Source organism: Panthera pardus, unplaced genomic scaffold (assembly GCF_024362965.1).
Source record: "Panthera pardus isolate Hobbes unplaced genomic scaffold, ASM2436296v1 HiC_scaffold_25, whole genome shotgun sequence".
NCBI lineage: Eukaryota > Metazoa > Chordata > Mammalia > Carnivora > Felidae > Panthera > Panthera pardus.
The window spans coordinates 31,995,387-32,016,040 of NW_026526821.1; the positions used below are offsets into that span (position 1 = coordinate 31,995,387).

At 41.6% G+C, this 20,654-nt stretch overlaps 1 protein-coding gene and 1 long non-coding RNA gene across 16 annotated transcripts in view; one reads left to right on the top strand and one right to left on the bottom strand.

The window, feature by feature from the left end:
• SHLD1 (shieldin complex subunit 1) overlaps window positions 1-20,654 on the top strand; it is a 99,384-nt gene that overhangs the window by 25,059 nt on the left and 53,671 nt on the right. The window contains exon 4 of one of the 15 annotated variants that reach the window (XM_019462583.2): window positions 6,305-8,830. The exons of 13 other annotated variants lie outside the window; for them this stretch is intronic. In XM_019462583.2, the coding sequence (XP_019318128.2) occupies window positions 6,305-6,450 (146 nt within the window). In that variant the 3' untranslated portion in view covers window positions 6,451-8,830. Of the gene's footprint in view, window positions 1-6,304; window positions 8,831-14,517; window positions 15,527-20,654 lie in introns of those variants that run through there. One more of the 15 variants, XM_019462586.2, reaches the window with a different exon arrangement.
• Window positions 15,145-20,654, bottom strand: part of LOC109274734 (uncharacterized) — a 37,594-nt gene continuing 32,084 nt past the window's right edge. The window contains exons 2-3 of the long non-coding RNA XR_002083803.2: window positions 20,482-20,607; window positions 15,145-15,258 (exon numbers count right to left, since the gene is read on the bottom strand). This is a non-coding gene — a long non-coding RNA (uncharacterized LOC109274734). The remainder of the gene's footprint in view (window positions 15,259-20,481; window positions 20,608-20,654) is intronic.

Below are 20,654 nucleotides of genomic sequence, written 5' to 3' on the forward strand. Positions count from 1 at the left end.
AGGGATTACACTAGGATCCAATGGAAGGCAGCCACCTTTATATTTAGTAGCTTTGTAGCGGATAGCTTATGGTAGGCAGGAATAAATGCACTCAGGTGTATCCACCACAAAAGGAACTTAATTCTGATCTCACTAAGTGAAATTTACACAGCATGGGAAGCTATTTATTTTGTTGTAAACATTTCAGAGTTGCCTTTTGTGAGAAAGAGATTTTTACTAAGTAAATTTAGGAAAGATTGTCACTGGTAATCCGACCATTACCAGCCAGTGAAATGGCTGAGGTGGACGGTCCTACACTGTGGGGGAAATCACTGCCCTAACCACCCAGCCTGATTTGCTCTTGGCTGACCATCTTGCACCTCCAGTTTCTCAAAACTGTCTATGGTCTTGAGTTTTGATTTTCTATTTATAAGGAGGACCCGGGGTGGGGGGGTGCCTGGGTGGCTCGGTCAGTTGAGCCGCGATTTTGGCTCAGGTCATGATCTCACGGTCTGTGGGTTCGAGCCCTGCATCGGGCTCTGTGCTGACAGCTCGGAGCCTGGAGCCTGCTTCGGATTCTGTGTCTCCCTCTCTCTGCCCCTCTCCCGCTCATGCTCTGTCTCTCTTGCTCTCAAAAATAAACATTAAAAAAAATAAAAAAATACATAAAATCTTAAATAAATAAATAAATAAATAAATAAATAAATAAATAAATTGGATCTGGGGCACCTGGGTGACTCATTCAGTTACAGGGCCGACCCTTGATTTTGGCTCAGGTCATGATCTCATGGTTCGTCATGGGCTAGAGCCCCGTGTTGGGCTCTGCACTGTCAGCATGGAGCCTGCTTGGGATTCTTTCTCCCTCTCTCTCTGCCTCTGCCTGGCTCTCCCTCTCTCTCTCTCTCAAAAATAAATAAACATTTAAAAACTAAAATTTAAAGAAGTATGTATAGGTAAGATCCACTTTCCTTCCCTTCACTGCATGCTCATAGGTAGTTATAATTACAGATTCTCTCCCCCACAGCCCTTCAGATTTTGCCCACATTTTAATCTAGTTCTGATAACTCTGGATCTGTTGTTTGCTCAGAGACATGGCCTACCTTTACATTGGTCTCCGTTGGTGTTCTGATGGCTACTATTCTAGCTCTGCTTTTTAACATATCCAGCTCCCAAGCCAACTTGCATTCTTGGCTTGCTTGTTTGCTGTTGTGTTTTGTAAGGAAGTTGATCTTCTAGAGATTGGTGAACACAGTCAAAGTTTTCCAGCTGATAGTCACCCAAGGTATCTCAGCATTGGGCTGCACCCAGCCCTGGTACTCCCTTACTGTTGGTTGCACTTAGATAGCCTGTGCTTACCTCAGAATATGGTTGAGTACCTCAAGAACTGATGGAATATGGCAGGTTGCTTACAGAGGTCTGAGGGTGAACCCAGGACCTGGCTTCTCTAGCTACTGGGTGAAATAGGAGCCAGGAGCTGACCCTTAAGACCCTTAAGATTTAGTCAAATTAGCCCAGTTGTCAAAACCTATGGTTAAAATTCAGACACACAGTTAGCAAGGAGATGGGGTCCACGGTGATGGTATAGAATAGCCTACTGGTAGCAGAGCACAGCCCTGCAACAGGTAATGCAACGAGAGTACCCAGAAATCCCAGCAAGTGGCAGGCAGTGTGCAGGTGGCTTATCAGTGAGTGGGAAGGTCCCAACTTCAAGGTCGGAGACAGCATCACAGTTGTAACCTCTGGAAGAATAGCAGGCAAGGGACGAGTGGCCTCAATTTTAGGAGATGGCAGAGACCACTGGAAAAACTAGGTTTTAAGGACAGGGACCTGGGCTGACGCCTAACTTTTATAAAGGATCCCCCATTTCACCATGTAGCTGCCTCTGGCTTTGCCCATCACTGACCTGTTCTTCCCAGCCAGGCTTTTTGAAGGGGTTGCTCATATTCCATTCTACTTCCTCTTATGATTGTTCTTCAATTCTGGGCACATGTCCTTCACCCCTACTACCCACTAGACTAAGCCCGCCCTTGCTCAGATGCTGGTGATTTTGCCCAGGAGCTAAACCTAATGGACACTTCTCTGCCCTAATCTCGTATGCCCAACTGCCATATCACTGTTCATGCCCTGGAGGAGGATATTAGCAGCAAGGGACATGAGAGTTCAGAGCACTTTCTAGGAAATGAGTTGATAAGAATCGGAGAGTATTAGTCAGGAAAACCTCAAAGCCTTGGTCATTTCAGTCTGGGTACCCAAAAGCGGGTGAGTCTGGGCTGTGTCTCTCTAGATAAACACCGCTCCTCTGTCTCGAACTGGTGTCTTGAGCAAGCATTGTCTAGCTACTTCTTATGAAGTAACAGTAAAACAAACAACAACTTGTCACCTAAGCCAGGCATAGGAGTGCAGAACTCCCTCCCTTCTCTTCCTGGTGAGATCTGACAGAAGAGCCACACTGCCAAAGAGGTCTTCCTGAAACAGCATTTCCATCACGTTCCTCTATTTAAATCCCTTTGAGATATCATTGTACACCCCCACTTTCCTTCCAACTCCAAACAAGGCTCCTGTGCCTCCTTGTCAGGGCTCTGCATAATCTCATGTCCAAAGCATTTGTTCAAGATTAAAAAAAAAATTATTTTAATGTTCATTTGCTTTTGAGACAAAGAGAGAGAGACAGAGTGTGAGTGGGGGAAGGGCAGAGAGAGAGAGAGAGAGAGGGAGACATAGTATCTGAAGCAGGCTCCAGGCTCTGAGCTATCAACACAGAGCCTGATGTGGGGCTTGAACCCATGAACTGCGAGATCATGATCTGAGCCAAAGTCGGACGCTTAACTGACTGAGCCGCCCAGGCACCCCTGTTCAAGATATTTAACAGCCAGTTCAGCAGTATTTGCAATATTTTAGTAACTGGCAAGGCACCAGGTAACATACAGGTGCATGCCAGCCGAATGCAGGCCCCTGCTGGTGTCTAACTACTCATTAGCACAGGCCTGCTACTCCTGTTGGGCTTGTTTTTATGCTGAGTCAGGCCTTAATGCCTCAGCTGCATTGTTCCTGTCCTTGAAATGTGCTCCTTCCTTCCTGGTCAGCTCCAGGCCACTCCAGAAACTGTTGAGCTGAGTCCGTCAATTAGTCCCCCATACACACTTAGCGATGGGCTTGGATTCCCTGCCTCTTAGATACTTGTTTCCTTTCTCTTTTGTTACTGGGCTGGAGAAAAGCATAAACAGAATGCAAGTGCCAAGTGAGATGGTCAGTGGTCTCGGATAAACCCCTCAAAAACAAGGTCACCAGGGTTTCCTGGAGTGAAGTTCTGTGTGTACTGCTATAGGTTGAGAAAAGTCTGAGATCGGTGGCTGATCTCATCAGGGCCCTCTGCAGCCTCTGTTCTGGAGATGCATTCTATTAGATGCCTTCTAATACAGGACAAAGAGTTGCTCTGGAGTTGTTTGGCTTAGACGTTGCAATATGGAGTTGGTAAATGTTTCTTTTTGAGCCCTTTCCTCAAACTTTGACTTCTAAGAGCATTTGTTGAAAAACCGGTTGCATGTGAACAACAAACTGAATGTTTGATGATTAAGTCTTGATGATTAAAAGCCCTAGCTGGTAGCCCTAGTTGTATGTCTAAAGTAAATAGTGATTTAATGTCTCCTTTTTTTTCTTCTGGAATCTGTCAAAATCCCAATCTTCAAAGACCATTTTGTAACCTATATAAATATATAGGCATTTCATCCAAGGAATTTGCGATTTAAGAATAGATAAATGTGTCCTTTTTCCTTTCTATGATTCCTATGGTATCTATTTGTAATTCTGGAAATTTTTATTTCCATAAGAAACTTTAAGCTCTTGGGGCGCCTGGGTGGCTCAGTTGGTTAAGCGTCCGACTTCAGCTCAGGTCACGATCTCGTGGTCCGTGAGTTCGAGCCCCGCGTCGGGCTCTGGGCTGATGGCTCAGAGCCTGGAGCCTGCTTCCGATTCTGTGTCTCCCTCTCTCTCTGACCCTCCCCCGTTCGTGCTCTGTCTCTCTCTGTCTCAAAAATAAATAAACGTTAATAAAAAAAAAATTATAAAAAAGAAACTTTAAGCTCTTAAATCTAAAATTTCAAAATAGAATTTATATATAATAATTATAGAATTCTGAATGTGGTGTTGCCATCTTAAATAGGAGTCAGGATATATTCTACACATGTAAATAATGGTAAAGACATTTTTCTTAGAGGTGACATCCAACCTAGAAGTAACATCCATCCTAGCAGCTAATGACCCAGCACCCTTTAAACCTGACCTGAGATATAGGGAGGAAGGGAAAGAAGGAGATTGAGGAACTAATTCTCTGAGAAATCAGAGAACAAAATCTGGTGCTTACTATCCCATGTCCAGTTGATGGGTTTTATTTGGAAAGTTTGAGTGTCCTGCATGCCAGTGCATTTCTGATTTGTTACCACTCATTGGGGTGAGTTCTACAGATTCAGCCATTGTAGGCTTCATTTTCAGGTCCAAAACAGGATGTTGAATTCTTTGCTTGCTACTATTGGAAGGAAGCAGTGCGTCCTAATTGTGTGGCCCAAGCAGTGAAGGATAAACTCTCCGTGTATATGACTAAGGCCCACAGAATTACAGAATGTTACAGCCCCTGGGCCGGTGGTTTTCAAACTGTGTTCTAAGCATCCCTTTAGGAGCTATAAGGTCAGGACTGAACTTATGGGGGCCCTGGACTCTCCACTCTTGCTCTCCATATCAACTTATTTGCATCATAGGCTTCTAGATGAGCAGTCATTGGAAGAAAGGATGTCAGGGCCAAACAGTTTGAAAATTGTCAAGCTCACCCAGATGTGTCATTTTCTGCAAGAGAGTGTCAAAACCCAGGATAATGAAGAAAATCACCCAGGGTCACGTAGCAACCTGGTAACTTCTATTTTTAGGTGGCCCTCTCTACAGACTACTTCTAACTGTGACTTTTCTATCCCTTTTCTGAAAATAGAAGAATATTCTTCTCTAGTTTAGACTGCCAAATTGTAGATAACCTTAAATAGTCGTTAGAGATAGTAGTTTAAGAGGAGAGTTCTTTTCAAAGGCTCAAGAATGCTATTTGCCATCTGTGACATCTCTCATTGCTCCTCACTTTTGAGTTTCAAGAACACCTGCTATGGGAGAAGAGACTTGTTTACTTCTGTGTACTTTGCCTATAGTCACAGGGTTTTTTAAATTTTAGTGTTCATGTATTTATTTTGAGAGGGGAGGGGAGGGGCAGAGAGAGAGAGAATCGCAAACAGGCTTCATGCTCAGTGCGGAGCCCAATGCGGGGCTTGATCTCATAACCATGAGGTCATGACCTGAGCCCAAATCGAGAGCCACATGGTCTTCTGACTGAGCCAGCCAGGTGCCCCAAGAAAACTATACTCTTATCACATTTTATAGCATTCTGAATTTTCCTGCTCGCAAAATAATGGAATTGAGCGGAAATTTTAAATAAATTCTAAAAACCGACAAACAAGCCAAGAGATTTAACCCTGTTTCTTCACAATATATTCAGTCGTTAGATCCAGAATTTTCTTCTGTAAAGAACTCTTCGAAAACATTAGGGAATGTTAAGCGCAGTGCAAGTGAAAACATGAAGAAGTTACCCGTGGGCCAATGCCATTTTAGAACATGAGTTTGAGGGAGAATGGGTTAAAATAATATTCTGTGTTTTCAGCCAGCAAAACCCAAACAGCTGCTCCGGGTCTAGATCCTGGAGATGGTGCTTGGCAATTGCTTGCCATGGGGCAGCGTTCGAGTCTACTGCCCTCTAGTGACTATTTTTTACATATTCCTGAGCGTTACTGAGAACAAGAATTTCAGTGTACCAGATGTGTTAAGCCTTTATAATTCATCCTTTGCAGAACTTTTGTGCCTACTAGAAATAAAACTTCAAGTTATTAGAGATTTTTTTACTCGAAATCTGAGACGCTAACTTGTCTTAAGGCCACCAGTGTTAAGTCTAGTTACTGCAAGTGCATTATATAATTTGAGGACACCTTTTCATTTATGTTGCTTGATTGATTGCAGGTGAAAATGTAAACATAAAAATAATATCTGATTTTTTGTGTGTGCATTTGCCAAGAAAAAGTTGCGTTCTTCTGCAAAGATAAGACCAAAGGATTTAAATTTGCTTTATTTGATGAAATTATAGTAGCATTAAAGGGTAATGAGATTTTAAAAATCTTTCGGGATTTCTGATCTGATAAGATGGCATACCCACGACTCTCTGCTAAGTACAACTATAAACCATGGAAACATGAGAGGTGATCAAGGAATAGTGGGCAGTGGAAAGAAGAGGAATTGGTTTCAGGCCCCAGGACTGAAGGAACAACACAGAGGCAAAGTGTCTTCTGTTCTCCCACCCACCAGAAGAAGGTGACCAGAACTTGGTGCATTTCAGCCTGCAACCTAGCAACAAGAAGGGGCCTGGGTAGGCTCATTTCTCCACAGTACTGACCAGTGGGTCATCCCACATCACTAGGAGAGCCCAGCACCCAACAAGGGGGCATCTATAGCAAAACCCATCATAGTAAGTGGCGAGAGGAAGCACTCTCCTCCATTGGGCCAGAGACTTCACTCCTCTGCTAAACCAGACCCAGGCGGCCCGCAAGCACAAGTGAGGGGATTCTGCCAACTCAAGTAGTGACCTGGGCCGAGAATCCCCTTTGTCTTTGTGGGCGTGAGATTCCCCTTGCTCCCTACCTTCTTACATTCACTGGGGCAGCTGGAGGCACTGGAAAAGGGAAATCCCACAACAACAAGCAGCCCATCTGGAAAACCTCCTCTTCCCAGGGGGCCTGAGATCAACCCCCTACCAAGAGACACCCACGGGCTGGGTCAGTCCTGCAGGCAGTTCCAGCAGGGTGCTATGGGAGCCTCAACAGTACCTGATAAACCAAGGAGACCAAGATAAGCAGCAGAGGCTCTGAAAATTAAACTGTCATTGGAACCATGCAAAAGTAGGCCACAACCTGCTTGCTAAACCTGAACAGGATGGATGTGTGCTAAAGTGCAGGACTTAAATAGCGCCAAGGTCACTCGTCATACCAAGGACCAAAAATCACAACATGAATGAAAACAGTCACAGACACCAATCCTGAGATGAATCAGACACTGGAATTTGCTAAGGATTTTAAAGCAATCACCATAAAAGCACTTCAGCAATCAGTTATAAATTCTGTTGAAACAAATGAAAAAATAGAAAACTCAGTAAAGAAATACAAGTTATAAAAAAACCTAAATGGAAATGATGGAAATGAAATAGACCATAGCCAAAAAATTGATAAATTGGACTTCATCAAAATTTATTAAATTTGTGGGGCGCCTGGGTGGCTCAGTTGGTTAAGCTTCTGACTTTGAGTCAGGTCATGATCTCACCACTCGTGGGTTCGAGCCCCACATCAGGCTCTGTGCTGACAGAGCCTGAAGCCTGCTTCAGATTCTGTGCCCCTCCCCTGTTCACGCTCTGTCTCTGTCTCTCTCTCTCTCTGTCTTTCTCTCTCAAAAATAAATAAACATTAAAAAAAATTTTTTTTTTTAAATTTGGTCTCTGAAAGCCCACATAAAAAGGATGAAAAGATAAGGTACACACCAGGAGAAAATACTTGCAATTCTGTTATCTGACAGAGGACTAGTATGTTGAGTATAAAAGAGCTGTCAAAATTCAGCTGCAGAAAAGTAAACACTTCAAATAGAAAATGGGCAACAGACATGAAGAGACATTTCTCTGAAGAGGGTATCCAGATGGCAGATAAGCACGTGAAAGTATGTCCAACATCAGGAGCCATCAGGAAAGTACAAATTAAAACAATAACGATACCTACAGAAATGGCTAGGATAACACCACCAAATGCTGGTAAAGGGGTAGAGAAGCCGGACCACTCACGCATTGCTGCTGCGAGTGTAAAATGGCACAGCTACTCTGGGAAACGGTTTAGTAGTTTCTTGTAAAACTAAACATGGAATTACCATATGACCACCTGGCATTTATACTCTTGGACATTTATCTGGCAAATGAAGAGTCACATTTGTGCAAAAGCCTATACATGAATGTTCGTAGCAGGTCTCGTCTTAACACCCGAAAACTCGAATGTCCCAGATATCCTTCATCAGGAGATCGTTAAGTAGATTGTGGTGCATCACTGGTATGGCCAGTGAATACCGCTCAGCAGTAGAGTAATGAACCATCCAGACACACAACTTGGATGAATGAATCTCCCAGGGAATTCAGCTCATGGGGAAAAAAGTGAATTCCAAAACTTGACGTACTGTCGTCCATTACACATTATTTTTGAAGTGCAAACATTTTTAGAAATTGGAGAACAGACTAGTAGATGTCAGGGTTTGGAGTTGGGGTGGGCAGAAGGGAGGTGGCTGTGGTTCTAAAAGGGCAATGCGTGGGATCCTTATGATGAAAATGTTCTGTATCTTGACTGTGGTCATGGATGGGTGAACCCAGATGCGTGATAAAATTGTAGAGACATACATAAATGCATACAAGTAAACTGGAGAAATCGGAATAAGATTGTTGGATTTATCAATGCCAGTATTCTGTAGTTGGAAGTACATTGAGGGAAAGTAGGGAAATGTTCACAGGATTTGTCTGCATTGATCTCTAGCACAGCATGGGAGTCTTAAATATCTCAAGAAAATTTTCAACCAAAAAATCTGTTGGGCATCATAAAAATCCTGGCCCTTTTTCTTTAAATGCTTGTAAGCTCACCTTTTCTTTGTTTTCTTTTTTTTTCTTGTGTTTCTCTGAAATAGTTGCATTTTTCTCTGAAACAACTGTAAAAATTGCTATACCAATAAACAATTCCCTAGCTTTGATCGTTTTCATTGTTTCTAATGTGTTGTTGTTATAAAGGGCTGTGTTCAACATCCTTCTGGTTAAGCCCTTGTATTTATCTTAAATTATTCTTCAAGCTAAATTCCTATAAGAAAAATTGCTCTGGTTAAGCCCATGTATTTATCTTAAATTATTCTTCAAGCTAAATTCCTATAAGAAAAATTGCTCTATCACATTAAAACTTTTTTTTGACATGTATTACTAGTTTGTCCTTCCAGAAAAGGGAAGAAAACCATTTTTTCCAAGGCTCTTCTCAACACTAATATTATAATTTTTTGAAACTTTGCTAATTATGGGGGGGAAAAAGACTTTTGTTTTAATATGCATTTCTCTGATTATAGTGTAAAGAAATACTGTGTTTTCTTGGACATTTTCTTTTTTATGAATTGCCTGTTTTCTATTAAAATTGTCATCTTTTCTTACTAATTCGTAAGAGTACTTTATACATCAAGAATACTAACTCTTTAGCATTTTTTGCAATAATTCATCCCAGTTTTGCCTTTTAATTTTTATACACTCTCTGATTGAAATTTGTTTTCTCTAAAATGACCAAAGTAATGGGTACTTTAAAAAAGGTAAAATAGGTAGCGCCTGGGTGGCTCAGTTGGTTAAGCCTCCAACTTCAGCTCAGGTTGTGATCTCATCATTCATGAGTTCAAGCCCCGCATTGGGTTCTGTGCTGACAGCTCAGACCCTGGAGCCTGTTTCAGGTTCTGTGTCTGCCTCTCCATCTCTACATCCCTCCTCCACTTGTGCTCTCTCTCTATCTTTCTCAAAAATAAATAGACATTAAAAAAAAAAAAAGTAAAATACCACAGATGAAAAGGAAGCAAAAAGAACATTCTCTATTCTTCCCCTCCCTTTCTACTTCCTGGTGGTAACCAGTAGTGTTGTGTATATTTTTAGGGAAGTGTACGGTAAATATATATATCTCAGTGTTGGTAAACTGTGCATGTAAATGTGTGTATTTTAGTACGGTTGATTATGCATAGCTTTTAACCTGTCAAAGTTCAGGAAAAAAAAAAAAGAAAACAGAAGTAAAACCAATGAATCACTGAAGTAGTAATTAGTTTATTGTGCATACACTAAAAAGACACTTTGCAAATTGGGAGTGGTCAAACCAAATCACAGAATGAAGCTCAGAGGTATATTGTTATAAAGCAGCTTATGTAGTGTGGAGGCAGTGACTGGCTTTTGCAGTAATTGGTTACAATATTAGAATTTTCTTAAATGTAAGGGTTTGGTTAGTGGTTACCTCCTATGAATTTGGGGGAACAATTTAAGTTTTGCTTATGATTTTCAGACACATAACCAAGAAGTGTCCCAGGTCAAGTTAGCCTCTCTTATCTTGCAAAGTAAACTAAATTAAGCTTTACTTTACATGTATGACTAACTGGTTGTGTCCATTCAGGGAATTTTCAAGTCTGGTCTCTGTTTGTGTTTGATTTTAGCAAACCAGAAATCTCTAACAAAAACATACTGTTTTTCAACTTACCTTCTTAAAAATTTATTTATTTTTTATTGTTTTTAAATGTTTATGTTTGAGAGAGAGAATGAGCGGGGCAGGGCAGAGAGAAAGAGGGAGACAGAATCCGAAGCAGGCTCCAGGCTCTGAGCTGTCAGCACAGAGCCCCACACAGGGCTCGAACTCACGAACTGTGAGATGTTGACCTGAGCTGAAGTCAGACACTTAATCAACTGAGCCACCCAGGCACCCCTCCAACTCACCTTTTAAAATTCCATGTTCTATCACAATCATCTTTAGATGTTAATAGCTCAACCAAAGGTCTGTGTAGTATTCTGGAGTACAAATACACTATAATCTTTTTCACTGTCCCCCTGTTAATGGCCATTAGTTTGTGTCCCAGTTTTGGCTACTACAAGTAAATGTGTTGTTTCGTTGTTGTTGTTGTTGTTGTTGTTGTACAGATTTTAAATTCTTACATAGTTAATTTTATCCATCAATGCTTCTGCTTTGGTATAATGTTTAGAAAATCATTCCCTCCCAAGATTATATAAATTAGGTATCTCCTGGTAATTTTACAGTTTAAATTTTTTTTTTTTTTTTTTAATTTTGAAATGTGTTTCTTGGTGTAGAATGTGAGGCAGGGTGATAGCTTTATTATTTTCTCAATGGGAGCCAGTTGTCTTAAAGCTACTTATTTAATTGTATCATTTTCACTTAAAAAGATCATATTCTGGGGCACCTGGGTGGCTCAGTCGGTTGAGCGTCCGACTTCGGCTCAGGTCATGGTCTCGCAGTTCGTGGGTTCGAGCCCCGCATCGGGCTCTGTGCTAACAAACAGCTCAGAGCCTGGAACCTGCTTCGGATTCTGTGTGTGTCTCTCTCTCCCCGTCCCCTGCTCATGCTCTGCCTCTCTCTGTCTCTCAAGGACGAATAAATGTTTAAAAAAAAAAAAAAAGATCATATTCTGCATTCTTATTTTTGGTTTTGGAGCTAGACTGGTTTGGGTTTGACCTTGATTCTGACCTGGGGCAAGTTGCTACACTTTGCATTGTTCAATTTCTTCATCTGTAGAATGAAAATGATAATATTGCCTGCTTCTTAGGTTGTCATGACAACTGAATGAGGCAACAGAGCTTAGAACATTTAGTAAAGGCTAGTGGTCGTTACTGTTGCTGCTGTTATAGCTAGTAGTGCCCCTGTGGATGTTTCTAGACTTCTACTTCTTTGTTGAACTCCTTTCAAGAAGCAACTATAAGCCTTACCCTTTATGGTGCTCAGTAAGGGGCAAAAAAAAAAAAAAAAATGATTTGTACTGGCACAGAGCCTTTACAGGGAAGTTATTCTGATTCATACTGACCCAAAGTATCCACAGAATTACTTCCTAGAATTTGCTGTTAGTATAGATGTTTTCTGCTAACTCAGCGTATAGTTGTAGGCAAATTATCTAACCCTGTTCTCATATAATCTCTTCATTGCAAATGTAGATGTCAACGGATGCCTTCTCATTTGCAAAGTGCTTTGATTTGTATTTGAAGAGGCTTCCGTGCAGTTTCCACAAATCATCTTATGGTGAAGGATCCCTATTAATTTCAGGTGGCTTTAAGCAGAGCTACGTCTGTGAGAATGTGTTTTATGGCATGCTTTTTTTTTTTAAAAGGTTTTATTTTTAAGTAATCTCTACACCCAACGTGGGGCTCAAACTCACAACCCTGAGATCAAGAGCTGCATGCTCTACCGACTGAGCCAGCCAGGCGCCTTTATGGCATGTTTGTTAGAGGTCTATCCAACCAGTCAGTGAAACATTTTTTTATTGTCCTCTTTGCATCTATCACCATGCTCTAGGTTGAGGGTGACATAAAACATGAAATCTTGTGGGAGCACATGATTTCTGTATGCAGGGAGTTGAGGCTACTTGGGAAAATAAAATATGCAAACTTAAAATAAGAGGAACAAAATCAGGCAGGGTAGGTATCATAGCTTCACAGAACAAATAAATAGAATGAACAAACTCATTTAAGAAAATAACATCTCTTCAGGAAAGAGCAGATATCTTATTTCCCATGTCAGAATTCTCTATGAAAAGAGTAGCTGTTGAAGCTATTACATTCTGAGGATGCTAGAGAAATATTACTTAAGGAATAGAAATTAACATGTTATTTTACATTTACAGTTCCCCAGAGAAGAACAATAATACAAAATTTAATCAGATCTTGGAGGAAACATTTTTTATAACCATTTATTACTAGACCTCAGAGTTTCCTTATTTATTGTCAGTACTTTTAAACCTGTATAGTTTTAAATTATGCTTTAAAGTTGCTCTGTCAGCCATAGTTATTAATAACATTATTAATATATTATTAATGAGATATAGAGAAATAGTCATAATAAGAAACAGGGAGTTGCTCATTTGTGATTTCAGCTGGTGCCTGTGGAATTTTTCCTTTCATGATGCATCTGAGAAGTACCCTACAGTTTCCCGCTGCTTTATCTCTGGCTATAAATTCTCAGCTAATTGCCTAAATTTGAATTTGAGCTACTTTGTGAAGATGAGAAGATCATTGGTCTTTGTGACCAAGTCTGTGCCTTCTTTCTTCAAAGAATGAGTTGATTGAAATATGTTGTCTTTCAAATCTGGACTTCATGAATATAGATTATGTGGTAACTTCCTACAGGTCCAAGGCAATAGCAGCCTGAGCAAAAGTATGAAATGGCAAGATTTAGAAATTGGGAAAAACAAATTTGGAATTATCTACATAATGCTGTAAATGAGAATTTTTTAATGCATTCAAATGCATTTGATACATTTTGCGGGCTCAGTATGAACCAATAATATCAGATAATCCTACCTTACTTATTTTACACAGTGAACACTGTTTAACATTATTTTCAGACATTCATATTACTCTCTATTTAATGTTTTTTATTCATCCAGTAAGCGTTGAGTAAGTGCATGCTCTGTTTTGAATACCGTGCCTGCTGTTGGCTATCCAGGTGCCTTACAGAATGGTGGAAAGGAAATGAGTTTCCTACTGCCAGTATGTCCATCCAGGTAGAATCTTCCTACTTGTAATCTGTTTCTGATTTCATCTACCGAGGAGGTAACGTGGCATTTACCCATGCGGTGGACACTCCGTAAACATTTCCAGGGTGTTAGAACATGGGGGGTGAACTGAAAGGTAACTGGTCTCTGCCGGTAGTAGGCTGTAAACCTACATATCACTTTTCAAATATTAACTCAACCTTCAACAGGCGTGAGAAGTTGAAGTTGTTTGCAACTAGCCAGGAAGTAGGAAGGATATTGAATTCATTTCAGCATATTAAGAACTGGGAAGAAACAGCCATAAAAAAGAATGCAATCTTGCCATTTGCAACAAAATGGATGGAGCTAGAGTATATTATGCTTAGAGTATTAGAGTATATTATTAGAGTATATTATAGTATATTATTATATTATAATTATGTAATATACTATTAGTATAATATACTAGTATATTATAGTAGTATATTACATAATTATAATATACTATAGTATAATATACTATAATATAATATTAGTATAATATACTAGTATTATAGTATATTATTAGAGTATATTAAGTGAAATAAGTAAGTCAGAGGAAGACACCACATGATTTCACTCATACGTGGAATTTAAGAAACAAAACAAACGAGCAAAATAAAAAAAGAGAGAAATGAACAGACCCTTAACTATAGAGAACAAACTGATGGTTACCAGAGAGGAGGAGGGGAGGGGTGAAATAGGTGAAGGGGATTAAGAGTATGTGTATCATGATGAGCACTGAGTAATGTATAGAATTGCTGAATCACTACATTGTACACCTGAAACTAGTCCAATACTGTACGTTAATTATATTGGAATTTAAAAAAGAAAGAACTGGGAAGGAAAAAAAAAACAGCTCTGGATTCTATTTTTTGCTCAAAGTTTAACAGGAAGCTTTCTTACATCTAACAATGTATGATGTGATTTAGAAAAAATTTAAACTACCTTTTCTGATGAAAGAAGGAAGCAGGAAAGAAGAGAGGGAAGGAAAGAGGGTTGGGGGGGAGAGAGAAATATTCTTATTTTTCAAGACTGTTTTGAGGAATAAGGACAATGCATGGAAAGTACCGAGCACCATGTTCACGCACACTAAACACACTATTAATAGTATCTGCCATGATGATCATGTAAAATTGTATGTTCCAGGAAACAGTATTTGACTGAAGGCACATCTACATTTGTTTAAGAAGTCACGTTACAATGACTTTGTTACTCATGAACTTACAATGACTTGATATCACTGACCTCTCTGGAATTATACACCCCTGGCCATGTGACAAGACTCTGCCATTGTCAGAGACCTCTCTGCTCCCTGTTTCCTGGGCTACTCCTTGGACTCCTGGCATGTCACACATGTACATTGGACCCTTCTTTTGTTATTGTTGTTAAGTTTTTTTATTTATTTAAGTTTTTTATTTATCTCTATACCCCATGTGGGGCTCGAACTCACTACCCTGAGATCAAGAGTTGCACGTTCTTCTGACTGAGCCAGCCAGGCGCCCCAATATTTGCCCCTTCTGGCCGCTGTCACCAACAGTGGTTCTCTCTGAGATTGTGTTTGGGTTATCTGTTGCAGCCTAACTCCTCCAAAACATAGTGACTTGAAACAACAACCATTTTATTAACTCTCACAGTTGTGTGGGTTGACTTGATTCCGCTGGGTAGTTCTTATGCCCAGTGTGATGTTGGCTGGGGTTGCAATCACGTGGGAGCTTGAGTTGTCTGAAATGTTCAAGATCTTATTCACATCGCTGACAGTGGATGCTAGCCATCAGCCAGAAGCTCAGCTGGGCTGTCTACTGGAACACCTCCACGTGGCCTCTTCATGACCCAGGCTTCTCACAGCATGGTGGCTGAGTTCCTAAAGGGAGGATCCCAAGAGGGAGCCTTCCAAAAGAAGAAAAGCAGAAACTGTTAGTCTTTTAAAGGCTTGCCTCACTTCTGGTTTATTCTGTAGGTCAAAGCAGTCACAGACCAGCTCAGATTCAAGGGGTGAAGGAATCGATTCCACCCTTAATGCAAGAATGGTACATGCACACAAGGAGAGGACGGGGTTAATGCGTGGCCATCTTACTATAGAGTAAATACCACATTCCTTTAAATTTGTCTTAACTAAAGTTAAGTAATAAATAAAATAATTAACTAAAAGACTTAACTAAGTCTTCAGTTATTTAGTTATTATTTCGTTATTAACTAAAGACTTAGATCATTTATTTATTTTTATTTTAGAGAGAGAGAATGAGAGTGAGTGGGGGAAGGGCAGAGGGAGAGAGAATTTTTTTTTAATGTTTATTTATTTTGAGAGAGAGAGAGATAGGGCAGGGGGAGGGTAGAGAGAGAGAGGGAGAGAGAGAATCCCAAGCTGACAGCGCAGAGCCCCAACACTGGGCTTGATCCCACGACTGTGAGATCATGACCTAAGCTGAGACCAAGAGTCAGATGTTTAACAGACTGAGCCACCCAGATGCCCCGAGTCTAAGTCTCTTAAAAGGACACTCACAGGCTCAAGGTTCATGCCCTGGAAGTAATTCTGGAAAAGGTGGCCTAACCTTCGGAACCCAGACCGATTTGTCTTGGATCCAGTTCTGTGGCACTGGGGCAACACTTGTGTCAGTATATAAACATGACACTAATCTTCAAGGAAGGAAAATTGATATCCAGTTCTGTGGGAGAAAGTTTAAGTCCATTTGTGATTATAGCTAGCTCAGTAATTCTCAACTGAAGGTGACCTGTCCCCAGGGGATGTGTGGCAATGCCTAGAGGCATTTTTGGTTTTCGCAACTGGGATGTGAGGCAGTGCTACTGCCATCTGGTGAGTAGAAACCAGACGACAGTAAACATCCTACAACGTATAGGACAGCCATCTTTCACAACAAAGAATTTTCTGGCCCCAAATGTCAATAGTCCTGAGGCTAAGAAACCCTGAGCTGGAGCAAAGGTTCTTCCTAGACTGCCTTGTAAGTTCATACAGAGTGCACTGCTTTTTATACTCCAAGGCATCATTTGTGCCTTTCATCTTGTGAAGAAATTTCGTATCTATATATTTCCAGATTCAAATTGTGAGATTTCTCTAAAGGCTCTCAAAAGCTGCAACTTATTTTTATTTTTAAGTTCATTTAATTCTTTTTTTAGTAATCTCTACACCCAACGCGGGGTTCAGACTCAAGATGCCAAGATCTCATGCTCCTCTGAGCCAGCCAGGTGCCACACTGCAACTTCTGTTTACTTTTGTATGTAAATAATTTATATACAGAGACTGGAACAAAGTGGCTGGTAGTCCACACATCCTACCTTTCTTTCCCCTCAAACTTTCAAGAACTGACAAGAAAAAATTACATCTGTGTCTATATCCATCTGTGTCTATGTCTCTATCTCTATTTCCATCTCCATCACTATCTCTATCTCTGTCTTTATCGCTCTATCTCTCTCTATCTTCTGGAAAAGTAGGGGTGGTCACTATGGGCCAGAAATACTGAGCCTTTTTGAAAGGCTATATCAGCCAGAAGGGGTGAGGTTATGCCGTGGTAACAGAGCCCCCAATCTAAGTGATTGGAGAGTGCACAGTTGATTTCTCATTGATGCTGCATGTTCATTCGGGCGGTCAGGATGGTTGGCAGCCTTTCTCAAAAGTTGCCCTGGTCATGTGGAGGAAGAAAGAGAACTCTGGAGGGCGTCGCCCTGGCAGTTTAAAGGGACAAGCCCCAAGAACCCCTTCTGCTCACAACTCGTTGCCAGAACTATTGACATGGCCCCATTTCCACAAAGGAACCAAGAAGAGCAATCCTGTAAGTGCCTGGAGCAGAAAAATTAAAAATATTTGGCATATAGGTTTACTGACCCCCCTCAAAGGCCAACATGGACGGAAGGGATCTGACAGAGGGAAGAAGCTACAGCTCAAAGTGTGCACCAAGGAAAACTGGAGGAAGTAGTGGCTCCTGAAGGTATAGGGTGGGGGAGGGGACCCTGTACAGTAAAGCAAATAATTAACTAGAGCTGTGATAGGAATAGCCTAGGAGGCTGGCAGCCACTCATATCCTGGAAACAGAGAAATCAGGAAGGCTCTATTTTAAAATTTAGAAATTTTTTAATGCTTAAAAATACCTGATGTGCTATGGAAATTACATAAAGTCTATAAAGTCCTGTGTTCAAAATCACTATGCCTACTACAGTGCCTGGTACATGGTATGTGCTCGGCGAATATTAGCTGAATTGAATGGCAACGCTAAAGCAGACGCTATTGTTGTTGATGAAAGGATTCCTAAATAATCATATATCTTTACCAGCATCCACATCAACAACAACAGCACCCTGTTATCCTGTCTCATAGATCAGGTTGGTTTTGGAAGCAAGGCAGTGTCCTGGCTCCTCATGAGGTCACTCAGGAATACCTCCATCAAGCTGCCAGCATCAAAATAAAAGGCATGTCCACCACGGGGATTTAGATCCTGGCTTCCTTGGTTTCCTAGCCGAGTCCTCGTTTTTCCTTGCAGCCTCCTTGACCCACCCACCATGACTGCTTTCCTCACTCTCCCACTCTCTCAGCTGGTCACCCAACTTTCCTTTGATGGCCTCTGCCTGCATCAGGTCTCTGGGGACGGGTTAGAAGTGCATTCTGGAGTCAGACCACCTGGGTCCAAATCTTCCACCCACTCTATGACTTTGAGCAAGTTACCTACTTAAGCTTTCTGGGCCTCCTTTGCAAAACTTGAGTAATACTAGCCTATGTCGTAAGACCCTGTGGTGAGTAGTGAATGAGGTGACATTGTGACAGTTCTTGAATGGTGCCTGGCCCTTAGTAATACCTGATCCGTGCTATGGGTCATCATCGTTGCTGTCAGTGCCACATTTCCTCCAAGCTCTGTTCCCATCCAGCTCCCAGGGCTTCTCCCGGGAGGGGTCCCCATCTCTCTGCCCACTTTCGCTGAGCTGCATGGTGGTCTTTCTGATTTGGTGGGTTTTGTTTTGAGTCAATTTTCCAGTGCCTCAGAGTCCCAGGATGTCATTTGTAGGGCTGGCTTCGTGTCAGCTTATTTCTAGCTTTTAACCCACATTGCTTCAAAAAGGATTACATGGCTCTGTGCCCTGGTTTCCTTCTCTGTGAAACAGAAATAATGCCTTTTTCTTCCCCTTTCCCAGGGGTTTTGGTTTTCTTTTTTCCTTGGCTCTGCCTTTATTTTATGCCAACTTGTCAACTTTTGTGTGTCCTTGAAGCCACCTTCAGTCCTTGATGGGAAGAGGTACAGGTATTAATAAATAAAGAAGCACATAAATAAAATAAAGAGTAGTTATGAAAGCGCTGGAAGAGGTTCAAAGCATCACACACACAAGACGTTTTTAGTCAGTAAGTGGCAGAGATTGGAAAATCCACTCTGTAATTTTGTCTGTTGAGCTTAGAAATGTTCAAATCATTGTAGACTTCATGTGATATTTACAGAAAATAGAATGTACGGAAAATGTGGAGGAGATACATTTGCTTTGGTCCTTTCAAGAGAGAAGTTGTGAAAGAGTCAAGCGGCAGAGCTGAGAATATGCTTTTAAAACATGTGACCACACGTTCTTAAAGGGAAGAATTAACACAGAGATGACAATAAATCTCTCACCCTGAGGAAGGGTTCACTGCAAAGGTCACACATGAAAATGATTACAAAAGGAGTGTAACCTCTCCTCTAACTAGCAGTCATGATCCCTGACATTTACTGTTTACTTGGCCTTATCCCAGTAAGCAAAGGTGGGGGGGGGGGGGAGGATACTATTTTTAGCCCCATTTTACAGTTGAGAAAACTGAGTCCCAGTTAGGTTATTTAACTGAGGCTGTGGTTGGAGTAGGCATCCTTTCTCCTGAGCTTGATCAGTGATCACCACTTGCAACATTGTTCCCTGCTTAACCGGGTGATTCCTTTAAAATTCTCTGTCAGCATGCTACAGGGCCAGGGCCCATGCCAAAACAACGTGAATTGGGTTACATTTTGCTCAGGCTCCCATTTGGCCTGTTTACCAGCCCTGGCCATTCCTTCTCACTTTGCAGATTTATTTGTCCTCAGCACATACTCCATAAGCCCATAACACTTGCAACTCAAAAGGGGCTGTATTTTATTTTATTTAAAAAAATGTTTTAAAAATCTTTGTAAATGTTTATTTTTGAGAGAGAGAGAGAGAGAGAGAGAGAGAGAGAGAGAGAGAGAGAGAGGCAGGCAGAGAAAGGGAGACACAGAATCTGAAGCAGGCTCCAGGCTCCAAGCTATCAGCACAGAGCCCAATGTGGGGCTCAAACTCATGAACCGTGAGATCATGACCTGAGCCAAAGTCGGACACTTAACCAACTGAGCCACCCAGGGGCCCCAAGAGGGGCTGTATTTTAATACAACATTCTTGAAAGCTTGAAGGCATTTTTGCTTTACCTTGGTTCAACTGCAGATCTCTTTGAGAATCTGATAGAATAAAAAGCTTTCCCCAGGGGGGAAAAAAAAAAAGGTAGGGAGCTTCAAATGTGGCATGGTTTCAGGGAAACTCCCTAGAAGCCTGGGCCTCAAATTTAACATTTAAAGGAATAAAACAAGAATCCCAAGAACAGGTGGTGGTGGGCTTGCCGTTGGGGTGTTGGGAGCCTGTCTCCTGCCTCCTCAGTCAAAAGAGGACGCTGTTGGCCTCCGTGCTGGATTGATAAAATTAATGCAAAACATTAGCACAGAGCAAGAAAAAAAAATGACCAGTTTATACTGTCTCCTTTGTATTTTTTATGTGACTTCAACGGTTCCTGCAGGCCAGCTTGTTTGCTCCAGGTCTGTAAGCTTTTGCTTTGTTAGAGCTGATCTGTGGCTGCCCGAGAACATGTCAGTCTCGGCCTGACATAAGGGGTACCCCAGGAATGTCATGGGGGGAGTTTCCCAGGATGAAGATGCGCATCAGCCATCCCTGTCACCTAGTCCTGTCTCCCGGTGCCACTTGACGCTTTGTGACTGGCATGGAAACACCTGCTGGTGCATCGAACAGGAATTTGTGTCGAGAAGCAGGGTTTTGTTCAGTTTGGCACAAGAGGTTTCCTGTTGACTTCTGGAAGTGTTTGCAGGCGTGGGGCAAATGACAACAAACAACCCAAGAGTTCCCACTTACTCAAAGACTCCTTGGCAGTTTGTTTGCTGGAGAGGGCTGCGTGCTGGTGGCGAGCTAAAGCCTGTGCCCCGCAGGGGGATCTTGGTGGAGTCCTGGCAGTGGGAACCCAGGCGATGCTCCGGTGATCTGCGGAGAGAAAAACCAAAATGTTAACAACGCAAACCCCGAATGCC